The 14,365-nt window shown below is 47.5% G+C and overlaps 1 protein-coding gene across 1 annotated transcript; it reads left to right on the plus strand.

The window, feature by feature from the left end:
- Window positions 1–144: 144 nt before the first annotated feature.
- Window positions 145–13,567, plus strand: LOC149744242 (nuclear RNA export factor 2-like). The gene is made up of 13 exons (XM_089904910.1): window positions 145–253; window positions 373–480; window positions 668–777; window positions 2,575–2,611; window positions 2,994–3,104; window positions 3,146–3,201; window positions 3,345–3,452; window positions 3,559–3,617; window positions 3,726–3,820; window positions 3,937–3,979; window positions 4,610–4,682; window positions 5,220–5,358; window positions 13,013–13,567. The coding sequence occupies exons 1-13, from the start codon at window positions 212–214 to the stop codon at window positions 13,565–13,567; spliced, it is 1,536 nt and encodes a 511-aa protein (XP_089761036.1). The 5' UTR covers window positions 145–211.
- The last annotated feature ends 798 nt before the right edge of the window (window positions 13,568–14,365 follow it).

Below are 14,365 nucleotides of genomic sequence, written 5' to 3' on the forward strand. Positions count from 1 at the left end.
GGCTCCGCCTTGACCCAGGTACGGCTGACAGCAGTAATTCTAGGGCCGGCGAGGGCAGAGGGGTCTTCCTGGAGGGAGACTTAGGGATGGTAACGTGGGGAGGGGCTGGTGCTGGCCCCACACCCCACTCAGCCATCCTATTCCCTCCCCTCTCCTTCCTGAAGACTTGGTGGGCTATGATATTGATATATTTCTGAATCGAAGAAGCTGCATGGCTGCCACCCTGCAGGTCATCGAAAAGTATTTCCCTGAGGTGAGGCTGTAGGCCCAGTGCTGGTATTAGGGTAGGGGGTGGAAGAGATGGGGTGGACGGCAGATTTGTCTCCAAGGTCCTAGATAGTAACCTTCACTCTACCTCTTCTTGCCCCAAAGCTGTTGTCCTTGAACTTGAGCAGCAACAAACTGTACCAGCTGGATGGCCTGTCTGACATTATACAGATGGCCCCCACGGTCAAGATCCTGAACCTCTCCAAAAATGAGGTGAGAAGAGGGAGCCAGGTCAAAGTTGGGTTGAGAGTGGGGAGGGGGGCATGTTAGTGGCCATCAGAGTGATGACAGGAGGCAGGTGAAGGTACCTGTGTGGGAGGGAGGGGTCTGGGGGTGCAGGGATCCGGATGTCCCTCTTTCCCTGGGATTCCTTTTCCCACTTCTGCCCCATATTTCTCAGCTGACGTCTGTGTGGGAGTTGAGCAAGATGCAAGGGCTGAAGCTTGAAGAGCTGTGGCTGCAAGGGAACCCATTGTGTGACACCTTCCCAGACCAGTCCACCTATGTAAGGTCAGTGTGAACATCCTGTCACCCTTCTTGGTGACCTTCACCCATGGGAGCCTAGACTATCTGTGACAGTGCCCCTTTGCCAAAGGTGGCAGCCCTGGTCTTCTGGGAGGATCACAGGCCCCACCTTCTGCTCTCTCTGTGCCTCTCACCGGTGAGGAGTTTCCTTCCCCTGACCTGCTCACCTCTGCAGGCGCTCTGGGGTCTGTTTCCAGCTCTCTGCGCCCAGCTATATTCCAGCAAGGCCTCCCAAGAGTGTGCCCCAGGAAGCAGGGCTTCTCCTCCTCACCAGGACCGGGAGCGACCAGCCTTGATCCAGATGCTGGCGCCCTGGACTGAGAAGGGTCCTCCTGTCCAGGGCTTCTTGCTGAGAGAAGCCTTCCTTCTTCGTGCTGAGATGGGGTTTGCCTCCCCCGTTCTGAGAGGGGCCCTCTTCCCCTTCCTCCAAATGGATCCCCCCTCCTCTCCCAGGTTGACATGGGGGCTTTCCTGCGCCATGCTGAGGGCTGAGGCCATGGGTGGCTGCTGTCATGACATCCATTCTGCTGGCCCAGTGCCAGGAGCTGGACCCTCCTTGGGAAAAAGCAGGGATCCCTGAGTCAAGGGGCCAGACGTGATCACGCCAGTGATCAGAGGGCTTCCTGAGGCAGGGGTGGAAGGCAGAGGGCAGAGGTGGTAGAGGAGACAGAAGGACAGGCCTCTCAGGGGCACTTGCCATCCCTCCCTGCACACGTCACATCATCCCGACTGGTCCTTCACAGGAGCCCTGGGCAGCCTGAGACAGGTATGATTCCTCAGATAAAGAACCAACTCAGAGAGGTGCAGGGGTCATCGGGAGAGAAGACGGTGATCTTCAGAGGGGGCCACGGATCCTCAGCCCCATACTGAGCTGGGACCTGACCCTTTCCTCCTTCTGGGGAAGATGTGACCCCATGGCTGCTCGGTTTCCCATGCCCAAGTCTGGCTGAGCTCACACAGGTGACAAAGTTTCAGCCAGCATCCAGTGGGCCCCCAGCCCAACATGTGCATATTTTCCATTCCTACCTGGTGTGTCTGGGCGATTCTGGGGCAGGTGAAGAGCCGCAACAAGTGTGCCGTTTCCCCTTTCTTCTCTCTTCTTCCCTGACCCCGACCACGGGAGAGCTTCTTTCCCTTCCCTTTGTTGTCTCTCTCTCCCCTGTCTCTGTGCCCCTATGTCTCTCTCATCTCTCCCTTCCTACCTTCACTCCCTTTCTGTCTTCATCCCCTCCATCTCCCTCCTTGAGCCCCACCTCACTCACCTCGCTGGCCCAGCATCCTGGGCCATCCCTGGGGGGTGTCGGGGTCTGGCCAGAGTGCTGGACCCCCAGTGAGGTAACAGAGCCCCGGGCTCCCACTCCATCCCCTCTTCTCCCCACAGCCTTCAGTGGGGCCCTGGAGGAAGGAAGAGAGGAGAAGGAAGCCCTGCAGCATGGGTTTGAAATGCTGGTCCCTGTGGCACTGGAGAAGGGAGTCCGAGTAGTCTGGGTGGGAACTACCTAGGCGAAGGAGAGGAAGGGAGGGAGGGAAGGAATATTAAAGTGAAGGTACTGAGAGAGATGAGGAGACAGTGCCTTTCAGACAGTAAGATGACAGATGCTCAGTGCTCAACAGGCAAGTGGACTGAAAACCCCTAAAATCAGGAGCAGAGGTGGGCAAAGGGTGCTGCTGGATTGGCCAGAACACACTGATCTCTGTTTATGGTATTACTGTTTTAACTCAAAGGAAGCATTGCAACCTTGAACTATCAACCACCTGTTCTCTATTTTTGGTTTTGGACAGGGCCATCAGAGAATGTTTCCCGAAGTTGTTACGCCTGGTAAGTGCCTACGAAAATCATTGTCTCTTTCGAATGTCGGTGGCCTCTGCACCTGCCCTCAAGCCCTTTGGGTCTTGCCTAGATCACATATTAGCATCAGAACCTTAACCATTTTGGGGGACATGGACTCCTGAAAATGACATGGATATACTTGCTGGAAAAATACCCATAAATACACACACGCACACACACAAGTTGAATATAACACTAGAGACTTCCAGGACCTCATGATGAAGACATCCACTGTAAGCTTTCCCATGGAATTTCCAGGGCCCTTTCACACCTGACCTCTGACCCTCACCCTCCTGGGCCCATCCTTTTCCCGGATCATCCAGCGCCACTCCCCTGGTCTCCACTCCTGACTTTCTCTTCCCTTCTCCAGGATGGCCAGCAGTTACCGTCACCAGTGACCGTTGACGTTGACACTCCCTACATAGTAAAGCTCTGCAAGGTGAGGAAAAGGATCAAACAACATTTGGGGTGTTGCAGGGAGGCTTTATCTACTGCATAGTCTCAAGTGCCGTTTGATTCCAGGGAAGCTACTTTGTATCTGATGAGCTGAAGAGTCTAGTCCTGCAATTCCTGCAGCAGTAAGTATCTCTGTGAAGCTTAGCAAGGGGGGGGAGGGCTAGGACAGGTGAGGCCACCTAAGCACAGGTCTGCTCAGGGGAGTTTTCAAGTCCATTTGAGGTCCAGAACACAGAGATAGACTGTCTTCATTGCTCCTCCTTAGGTACTACTTGATCCATGACTATGGAGACAGACAGGTTCTCGCGGGTGCTTATCACGAGGAGGCCTGCTTCTCCCTGAGGATTCTCTTCCACCACAAGGACCCAGCCCCGTGAGTATCACAGCACAGGCTGTGCTCCTGGGCCGTGTGGCTCCCCAGCAGACACAGGCCAGCTCCTGCAAACACCCACCACCCACTGTTGCTCTTTGTCTCCTAGAAGCAGCTTGTGCGAGTATTTCAAGGACAGCAGGAATATGAAGAAGCTCAAGGACCCCTGTGAGTGTGTGATGGGAAGACTGGGTGGGAAAGGGCGGTGAAGGGGTCAATCATAGGGCCCAGGGCGTGGCAGTCCCTGACCTTCGCTCGCTTCCCCTCCCCTCACAGACCTGCGGGTCCAGCTGCTGAAGCACACAAAACGTGTCATTGTGCACACCCTCTGTGTGTTGCCCAAGACTCAGCATGCCTTCAGCTCCTTTGTGGTGGACACGTGGTTCCAGACGGTGAGCGCCTGCTTCCTCCCTCGGGTGGGCCCAGGAGGCCGCAGGTGGGTGGGAGGTGGAGGTGGTGACTGGGCGCCTGGGCTCTTCCCTTTCAGCAAACGATGCTCTGCTTCTCCGTCTGCGGAGTGTTCAAGGCAGGTGAGTGTGTGTAGGCCCCCAGCGCAGATGCCCCACTGCTGCCTCCCCCTGGCCAGGCTCACACCCAGAACCACCCAGCATCCCTGACCCCTTCCCTTCCCTTCGCTTTCTTTCCCCTTCCCTTCCCTTCCCTCCCCTTGTATTCCCTTCTGTTCCCTCCCCTCCCCTCCCCTCCGCCCGCCTCCACTTCCCCACTGTGTTCTCCTGCCCTCAGGCTTCCCACAGACAACCCAGGTCTGAGCTGTGTCCATGCCTGTCTGCCCTGCACACCCTGGGCGTTGGTGACACAGGCTGTGGATTTTGGTGGCTCTCATCCCAGATCCTTACTCTGAGAACTTGGGCCGTTACTGAACCTCTCAGTTTCCTCATTTGCAAAATGGGGTAGTAGTATCCACCTCTTGGGCGGCTGTGAAAAATGCATCCCGTGAACTTGTGTAGTGGTCGTCAGGGGCCCTGTCACTGGGTGCAGACTGCTCCTATAGTTGCCCTCCCCATTCCCGACACCCTGGGCCCCGTGAACAACTGCCCTCTCAACACGAGTGTCCAGTCACACCCTGACTGGGGACCGCTGTGTGAGCGTGTACAGCACATGCAGCTGTAAGGGGTACTGTTGTTTGTTTGCTGTTGAAGTGGAAGGAAGTTCTCAGGGCTGTGTGCGTTCCTTCACCCGGACCTTCATCGCTACCCCTGCCCGCAACTGCAGGTGAGAGCCCTGTTGTGGGCGGGAATGCCCATCCCTGCCTGGGCTCAGGGGCGTGGGAATGTGGTGGCAAAGACCTTAGGTTTACTCAGTATTGTGGAAAGCCAGCAGGGGGATCCCAGGAGCAGTCTGGCCTAGTAGTTAAGAAGAGTATGGGCCTGGAATCGGCCTATGCGTTCACTCCTTGACCCAACACTCACTCGCTGTGTGACCTTGGTCAATTCACATGACCTCTGTGTGACTCCGTGTCTTCTTCTGAGAATGGGGATCAGACTGTCCACCCCTTGCACTGTGGTAAAGGGTAAATGCGAAATTGCCCCTGGTTTGGGGATGAACCTATAAATCAAGTGAAGGTGGTAGACAGTCTCTCCAAAGGTGGGCTCTGTGGGGAGGGGCAGAGGTACCAGTCAAGGAACCTGGGAGACAGACACAGGAGGGACGAGGAAGGAATCTGGTTGCTGAGTGCCAGTGGGAGCAGAGTCAGCACTGGGGGTGTGGGTGTCCATCCACCAGTTGTCTGAGGGCCCATTTTTCCTTCAGTCTGTGCATCGTGAATGACGAGCTGTTTGTGAGGGATGCCGACCCCAGTGAGACCCAGAGTGTGTTCTCCATCCCACTGCCTACACCCACCTCCAGCTCCATGCACCCCCTCTCCCAGCAGCAGCAGGACATCATGCAGGTATCTTCCACCCCATCTGAGGTGAACCGCTAGTGGTCTCAGAAGTGAGTGCTGGGGTTGCATGGGGATAGGAGGGAGCTGGGAGGAGTAGAGGAGTGATTAATGGGAATTTTCAGGTAACTATTTTAAATCTATTTTTCCTTACAAACGTTTACTTGTGAGAAATACCCTAATTTCATACTAATACATTTCCATGTATTGTAAAATACAGGTATCCTATCTTATATACTGTTTTGAAACTTCTTTTATTATTAGTGCCAGCATCGTTTCTTCTCAGTATATGTGAAGCTACATTATTCTTTCTAAGATCAATATATTAAACAATTGAATTCCAGGAAGCCATAAGCTATTATTGATAGGCATTTAGCTTTTCGCCTCTTTTTCAGCATTACATGCAGTGGCATCTGCTCATTCTGGTACATACATGTTGGTAAACTTGAAGGCTTGCTCTTGTAGCATAGATGTAGCAGTGAAGTTGTGTGGTCAAGTGTCTCCAGTTTGGTCCTAAGGGAGGTCATCTATCCTCCCCCACTAGAGGCACTTTCAGTACAATGACTAGACTATACCAGAGCTAAAAATTGCTTTACTCATCAAAAAGTGAATTCTGAGAATTCAGAGATAAGAAGAAATAGACCTCTAGGGTTTCAGGAAGGTGAAGGTGGACAGAAGTCAGGTGCCCTGGGGTTGACACTCACGGCTGCTGGCTCTGCTGACATGCCAATTCTTTCTCTTTACTTTCTTCAGTCCAAGGGCAAAATTCCAGATGTGACCCTCATCCACTGACCTGGGATCTTGAGAAGAAAACTCTGAAAATGAGCCTTTAGATGTCAGTTTCATCCTCATCATATTTGTCACCTCTCTTCTCTTAACTGAAGCCATATCCATGACTAAGCTTGCAGTCCGGCTAATCAGGAAGCCAAAGTTTACCGTGTAGGCCTGCCCGTTGTTTTATATTTTTCCCACACATGATCCTTGTGTATCTTTATATTAAAGAGTAACATTGCACATTGTATGTTGTGTGTCTTGGATTGCTCTTCCCCTGACCCAACCATGAGTTAGTGGGGCCAGGACCAAAAAGTCCCATCTCCCACATCATCCCTGGCAGTCTCTAGCATTTATATCCGACCTACACAGTGCTTGAAAATTATAGAGTAAGGACTCCATCCCTGGACAACCCTAAAATCCAAGCTTTGCCTCCTGATAACCTTCTCTCCACCACTTCAGTACTCACAAGTTGTGACCGTTCTGATGTTCACTTCTATAAACAAATATAAGGTATTTAGCAAGTAAAGTACCATATTTACTCCAATAATTATGGATTTCTTACTCATTTAACAGGTCTAAAACTGTGTTAACATTTTTATTAGGTTCTTAGGTTCTGTACCGAAGACTATTTTCCCCACAACTCCTGTGTTGTTTTTTTAACTTTTTTATTTTGAAATAATTATTGATTTACCAAAAGTTGCAAAAAAATGTGTAGAGAGGTCATGTATACCCATCACTCACCTTCTCCTAATGATAACACCTTGTATTACTTTAGTACAGTATCGAAACTAAGAAATGGACATTGGTACAATCCACTGAGCTTACCACAGTTTCGCCATTTTACATGCACTCATTTGTGTGTTAGAACACTTGGGCATAATACTTATATATTTAATAATTCCATGCACTTTTACCAGCAGTGTAGGTGTTCTATCACCACAAACAAGATCAAAAACTGTTTCATCACCACACGTTTCCCTCATGTTAGCCTTTATAGCCACACCCACCTTCTTCCTGATCCCACATCCCTAAACTCTGTCAAACACTATTATAATTTCCTAAATGTCATAGAAATGGAATCATATAGTACACTACCTTTAGGAATGGATTTCTTTCACTCAGCCTAATTCTCCTGAGATCCATCCAAGTTGTAAAGTGTGTCTATCGTCTGTTCCTTTTTATTGCTGAATAGGATTCCACGGTGTGAATGTACCACAGTTTGCTTACCCATTCCCCCGTTGAAAGACATCTGGGCTATTTCCACTTTTTAACTATTGTGAGTAAAACTGTGATGAACTTCATGTAAAGGTTTTTGTGTAAACATAAATTTTCATTTCTCTGGGTAAATTGCCCAGAGTGCAACTGCTGTACCATTTGGTAATCGCATGTTTCGTTTTGAAAAACCTGCCAAATTGTTTTCCAGACGGCCTGTACCATTTTACATTCCCTTTGGCAATGTGTGAGTGACTCAGTTTATCCAGTGTTGCCTGCATTTGGTTTTGTCCATTTTTTTCAGCCATTCTGATAGGTGGGTTTAACATTTCATTGCGCCTTTAATTTGCATTTGCATGATGGCTAAAGATGTTGAATAGCTTTTCCTAAGCCTATTTGCCCTCTGTTCATGTCTTTCATCCATTTTATAATTGGATTAAGAGGCAAGAAGTTACCTCTAGAGAGCTGCCCTGGCTCTGGCTAACAGGCAGAGTAAGAGAATGTGAGGCCCCTCGAGACTCACTTTTCTTGACAGGGAGGGCAGAAGTGGGGCTGAAGCTATTAAACGTTCCTCAAATTAGGACTGAACTTGGATATGCAACAGGATTAAGAGGTGTGGGCATCTCTGGGTCCATCTGTGGAGATCTGGATAGGGCAGAAAAAGACGGGGCATATGGGGTAGAGGAAAAACAGTGGAAGGAGGGAGATACGGGGGGATGCCTCCCAAACGATGCTAGATTCACCAGTCTCAGCCTGCTCAATGGAGTGCAAGAAACTATTCTAGACGTGTGGTTTTCAACTCTGGATATCCATTAGGATCCCCTCGAATGCTCAGATTCAACCAACTGAATCAGAGCCTCTAGGGATAAGCCCAGTCATCAGTGTCTTGAAGGTTCACCCCAGTTGATTCTAATGAGCTGTCAAACTTGAAAACCTTATCTGATGGTGTATTAGTTTGCTATGGCTGCCATAACAAGACACCACAGGCTGAGTAGCTTAAACAACAGAAATTTATTTCTCACAGTTTTAAAGGTTGGAAGTCCAAGATCCAGGTGTCCACAGGTTTGGTTTCTTCTGAGGCCTCTCGCCTTGCTTGCAAATGGCCTCCTTCTTACTCCTTCTTCACATGGTTGTCCCTCTGTGCATACACACCCTGGTATCTCTTTACGTGTCCTGAACTCCTCTTATAAGGAAACCAATCATATTGGATTAGTGTCTACCCTAACGGCCTCATTTTAATTTAATCACCTCTTTAAAGGCCCTATCTTCAAACACAGTCACATTCTGAGGTACTGGGTGTTAAAGCTTCAACGTATGAATTTGGGTAGGACACAGTTCAGTCCACAACAGATGGTATGAGAAACACCATGGTCTGAGACATTCATCTCCCTTTTAGCCACCTTCCTGGAACTACTATACAACACTTCTGCCATCACCTCATTAGGTAGAAGTCGGTCATGTGACCATTCTTGGCTGCAAAGGAGGCTATAAATGTGGTCTTTTACTGGAAACATTACTGTCCCAAATAAATTTGGGATTCTTTTATTAAGAAAGAAGGAGAATAGGTATAGAACATATGCTACACTTTCATACCCAAGGCAGCTAGAAGCACCACCTCAATTATCATGTCCTTTCTACCCAGTTTTCCAACCACAGTTTTCATGGGTTCAAACAAAACTGCTGCTTCAGAGACACCTGAGCTCACTCTCCCATCCTCCCAAATCCCATGTCCCAGACTATGCCTGAGTCCTCACAACTTAGCATGCTAAATCTACGTCATTCACTCACTCATTCATTCATTCAACAAATATTTATTGGTTACCAGTGATATGTGAGGCACTGTGATAGGCACTGGAGATAAATCAGAGAACCTGACAGACAGGGTCATGGTTCTCAGGGAGCTCACATTCTACAGGGGTTGATACACTCAAGATTTAAGAGCCATTAAGAAAATAATATGGGAAAATGTGACAGAGAATGACTAGGGTGGGGAAGGCAAGGAAGGATTTTCTGAAGACGTAACTTAGATTTAATATTCAAATAACAAGAAGTACACAGTCAGCAGTGGGAAGATATAGGAGCTGAGCCCTCGAGGCAGAGGGAAGAGCAAGACGAAAGGCCCTAAGATATGGGCAAGCTTGGCAGTTTTAGAGAACAGCTTGTGTGCCAGTGTGTATTGGGAGGACAGTGTTAGAAAATGAGGTGAGAATGGTTGGAGGGGCCCAATAACAGAAGGTCCTGTGGGCCATGGTAAGGACTCTGGGTTTTGTTCTTATTATGATGGAGCCATTGGGTGCTTTCTGAAAGGAAGGGAACTTATTATTAAAATCTGCTTTATTAAAGCTCATTCTAAATGTTCCTTGGAGGACAGATGGAAATAGAGCAACTGTAAGATCAAGAGACAAGATTAGGAGGCTACTACACACATGACAGTGAGAGGTTACAGTCTCGTAGACCACAGTCGTAGCAATGGAAGGGGTGAGATGGGGTTTGAGATGAGATGTATCTTGGAAGTACTGAACTTGTTGATGAAGTCCACGTTTGTGGTAAGGATAGAGAGGAATTAAGTGTGTCTCCTGGAATGTGGATTTTTGCAGCTGGGTTAGGGCGGTTTTCTTCGATGGGGAAATGAATGGAGGACCAGCTTTGGTGCAATGCCAGAAAACTGACAGTTCTGTTTTGACCATGTCGTTTGTGGAGCCTACGAATAATCTGGGTGGGGAGCATGTGGTTGGATGTATAAGTCAGGAGATCCTGAGAACATTCTTGGCTGTGGCAAAAAAAAAAAACAAAAACAAAAATCAAGCATGCAAGCAAACACACGAAAAACCCAACTGTACAGTTCAATCTGAAAATACAGGTTGATTCCACATATGAGCATGACACAGCTCCAGATTCTGGAAGGGATACAAAGACATATTAAAAGCCAACTTCACTGAGCTATAATTTATGTTCCACATAATGCATCCATCTTTTTTTTTTTTTTTTTTTTTTGGCTGTGCTGCGTGGCTTGCCGGATCTTAGTTCCCCAACCGGGGATCGAACCTGGGCCCCTTGCAGTGAGAGCACTGAGGCTTAACCACTGGACTTAGCTATAAGGCTAAGGCTCTGGCCTGCCAGGGGCTACGAACTGTCAGAGAAGAAAGATATATGTGTGGCATATAACTATCATTCATCCACTTATTCATCCATTCATGCACCTAGTGCATGTCAAGCTTAGTGCTAAGAAGGGAAGATAGGACCATGAACAAATTCAGACAATGTCTCTGTCTTCCTGAAGATTAGGAGTCGAAATAGAGAACTGCAAGTGGCTCTGGTTGCTAAATAGTAAGGGAGGTATTTGGTGAGATAATTGGGGCCCCAAAAGGTCTAACCCCAGTGCACAGACGCAACTCTTCCCCTTCTGCATGTCTCATTGATAATGCTGTGGCATGACCTAGAACATAGAGCTGTTAGAATAGCATGAGCCTGAACATTCTGTACATAAATGGCTGAGGAAACAGCTTTCCAAACCTTCCACCCAGCAATCAGCCCTGATTATGTGCAGAAGTAGATCTCAATTTCATTTAATTCTCACAGTTGGAGTTGTATGACTAATGATTTTGTCTCTGTATCTAATTACGAAGCTGAGGATAAGAAGGGTGAAGTATCTTGAAAGAAAATAGCAGATCTATTGATAATAGGAAAGTGTTAGATTTTATGCTGTGAGCTATTAACAAGTGTGGAATACTAGTTCCCATCCTTTAGGTCCAGGCTGAGGTAGTAGCAATGCAAATATCTCAGTCAAATGCCTGGGATTCATTGGCCATTCGAGAATTTTAGGAACTGGAGAAGCTATAGGAAAATGAAAGCCTAACATACCATCCTCCTGCCTGCTCCACATCATTGTTCCTGCCTCTGCTCTCTTGTTTTCTATGATAACGTCATCTTAACATTAGGTTTTGTTATTGACTGAACTGTGTTCTCCCAAAATTCATATCCTGAAGCCCTAACTACCAGTGCCTCAGAATGTGACTGGATTTGGAGATAGGGCCTTTAAAAGGTGATTAAGTGAATTTAAGGCTGTTAGGGGATACGTTAATCCCATCTGACTGGTGTGCTTATAAGAAGAGGAGTTTAGGACACACAGAGAGACAGCAGAGGTGTGTATACAAAGAGGCACAACCATGTGAAAAAGCAGCAATAAGATGGCCATCTTCAAGCCAAGGAGAGTGGCCTTAGAAGAAATCACCCCTGCTCACACCTTGATCTTGTACTTCCAGCCTCCAGCACTGTGAGAAACAAATTTCTGTTGTTAAGCCGCTTAGTCTGTGGTATTTTTGTTGTGGCAGTCTGAACAGTCTAATACAGGCATTATGAACGTGTTTCAGTAGTTCATGAAGCAGGTAGAGTAGACTGTCAGAAAGGATGAAAATAAAGTGATGGTAAAAAATACCAATGATCAGTAAAACTGAAAGAAACGTGGTTAATTTGTATTACTATCTAGCAAAATAGACATCAAGCAATTGCAACCAAGAAGGCTACTATCAAACCATAAAAGAAATTGTATTGAGAAGATTACAAATTCTGAACTTACATTCACCCGATAACATATCTTCAAAAACATATATAGCAGTAAATAACAGAAAGTAAAATTCACTTTTGTGTATACGACAAGGAAGGATACTTGCTTATATAACTGAGAGCCCAGAGGTAGAGGAGACTTTAGGTTTGTTGATCCAGTGACTCAAAGATATAAAGACTCAGGCCCAATCTTGAACCAATGACTGTGGCTAGGGACATAGGATTATTGCGTGAGATCTAGAGTAACTCTGGTCTCACCCTTGGAACTAGCAGGCAAATTCCCCCCCAGCATGTGACTATATGAGGGAGGAAATGCACTAATGAAAATTTGAGACCACTTAGGAAGTTGAGGAATGTATATTGCGTAGGTAAACAAAAATATCACCTTCAGGCACCATTTGAAAGCACAATTATCAATATGAGCATAATACCCACAGTACTCAAGCTCAAATGGTTTTCAACTACTATGCCTTTCCAGGTAACAAATACTTCTATTCAGGAAATACCTACATTGAATTAGTGGATGGGTAGTTACAAAGCACTGGAGCTCTCACCCCTGCAGTAAGTTTAGGAAGAACCACAAAGGCATCCATGGTAACATTCCTAAATCTCTTTTTCTTTCTCAAATTTTTGGCAAAGCTTTCCCTTTACTATCGTACTTTGATATTATTGTGTCAGGATAGTTTGACTAGAAGGGAATGAATTCTTTATAGTTACAATTTCATCAAGTATTACCATTCTGTACACATACAACACAGAGTTCATAAGGCGTGAAAGATGAGAAACAAGAAAATTGTCAGCATTTATGATCAGCAACAATTTTCTTTAAAGAGCACCATTAAAATTCAATATGGAATATCTTTAAAAGCTTCAAGCTTTTAGAAGAAATTCAGTCTCATGAAAATGTAGTAAAATTAAAGAACATCTTCTGTTAATGTACATATTTGTAAATATGCAAAAAGGAATATTCCTCTGGGAACACTAGCCCAAGAACCACCGCAGCCCTGCCGCCTGGCACACCAGGACCCAGCCCATACACCAACAGGCGGGCACGAGCTCTGGGACACATTGGGCCCCTCAACCAGCTGCTCCTGGATCTGGCTCCACTCACCAGTGGGATGACGCCAGCTTTGGGACACCCCAGGCCCCATACCCATCCATGTCAGGAACTGGCCCCACACACCAGCAAAACGACACTAGCTTCAGGACTCCAAGGCCCTGCAGCCAGAGACCCAGGAACCTGGCTCTGCCCACCAGCGAGCCAGCACTAGCTCCAGGACTCCCTGGGCCACAGCCCCACCCACCAGCAGGCCAACACCAGTTCCAAGACACCCCTCAGCCAGCTGCCCTGCGATCCAGCCCCACTCAACAGTGGGCCAACACCAGCTTTTGGACACCCCCAAACCCGACAGCCAGTCATGTGGAACTGGCCCTGCCCACCAGCAGGCTGACACTAGATACAGGACCTCTAGCCCCACCACCACCCACTGCAGAGCCTAGCACCACCCACCAGTGGGCCAGCACTAATCCCGAGACTTCCTGGTGCACTGCAGCCAGCAGCCTCATGACCCAGCCTCACTCGCCAGTGGCCCCCAGCCTCTGCACAAGGCAGGGCCTGGCAACCCACTGGACCAGGGGCCAGCCACACCTACCACACCACCCACAGTAGTGTGCTGGTCACAGCAGAAGGACACATGCAGCCCTAACAGGGGGCACCCTTAGAGCATATAGCTCTGGTGACCAGAGGGGAGAGCTCGGCTGGGTCACACAGCACGTCTCCTACAAAAAGCCACTTCTCTACGGTTGGGAAATGCAGCCAACCTACCAGATACAGAGAAATAAAACAGCAAATTGGACAGAATGAGGCAACAGAGGGATCTATTCCAAACAAAGGAACACGATAAAACCCCAGAAGAAGAACAAAGTGAAGTGGAGATAGGCGATCTACCTGATAAAGAGTTCAGGGTAATGATCATAAAGATGTTCAAAGAACTCAGGAGAAGATTGGATGAACAGAGTGAGAAGTTCTTAACAAAGATTTAGAAAATATGAAGAAGAACCACACAGAGAATACAATAATGGAAATGAAAAATACACTACACGGAATCAACAGTAAATGAAATGATGCAGAGGAATGGACGAGCAAGCTGGAAGACTGAGTAGTAGAAATAACTGAAGCAGAATAGAAAAAAGAAAAAAAGAGAAAAAGAAATAGGACAGTTTAAGAGACGTCTGGGACAACAGCAAGTGTACTAACATTTGCATTATAGGGGTCTGAGAAGGAGAAGAGAAAGAGAAAGAGAAAGGAGCAGAGAACATATTTGAAGACATGATAGCTGAAAACATCCCTAACCTGGGAAAGGAAAGAGATATCCAGGTTTAGTAAGCACAGAGAGTCCCAAACAGGGTCAAGCCAAAGGAGACCACACCAAGACACACTGTAGTTAAAATGGCAAAAATTAAAGAT

This window comes from Delphinapterus leucas, chromosome X (genome assembly GCF_059928025.1).
Source record: "Delphinapterus leucas isolate spDelLeu-1000000601 "Yukka" chromosome X, BTC_Dleu_Yukka2, whole genome shotgun sequence".
Classification (NCBI taxonomy): domain Eukaryota; kingdom Metazoa; phylum Chordata; class Mammalia; order Artiodactyla; family Monodontidae; genus Delphinapterus; species Delphinapterus leucas.

Bases quoted from the DNA above. Each gene is read 5' to 3' on its own strand.
- LOC149744242 (XM_089904910.1), top strand. From the start codon at position 212: ATGGCTGCCACCCTGCAGGTCATCGAAAAGTATTTCCCTGAG. The intron at 254-372 runs GTGAGGCTGTAG...CTTGCCCCAAAG, and splicing joins TCGAAAAGTATTTCCCTGAG to CTGTTGTCCTTGAACTTGAG. The intron at 3,105-3,145 runs GCTTTATCTACT...GTTTGATTCCAG, and splicing joins ATTTGGGGTGTTGCAGGGAG to GGAAGCTACTTTGTATCTGA.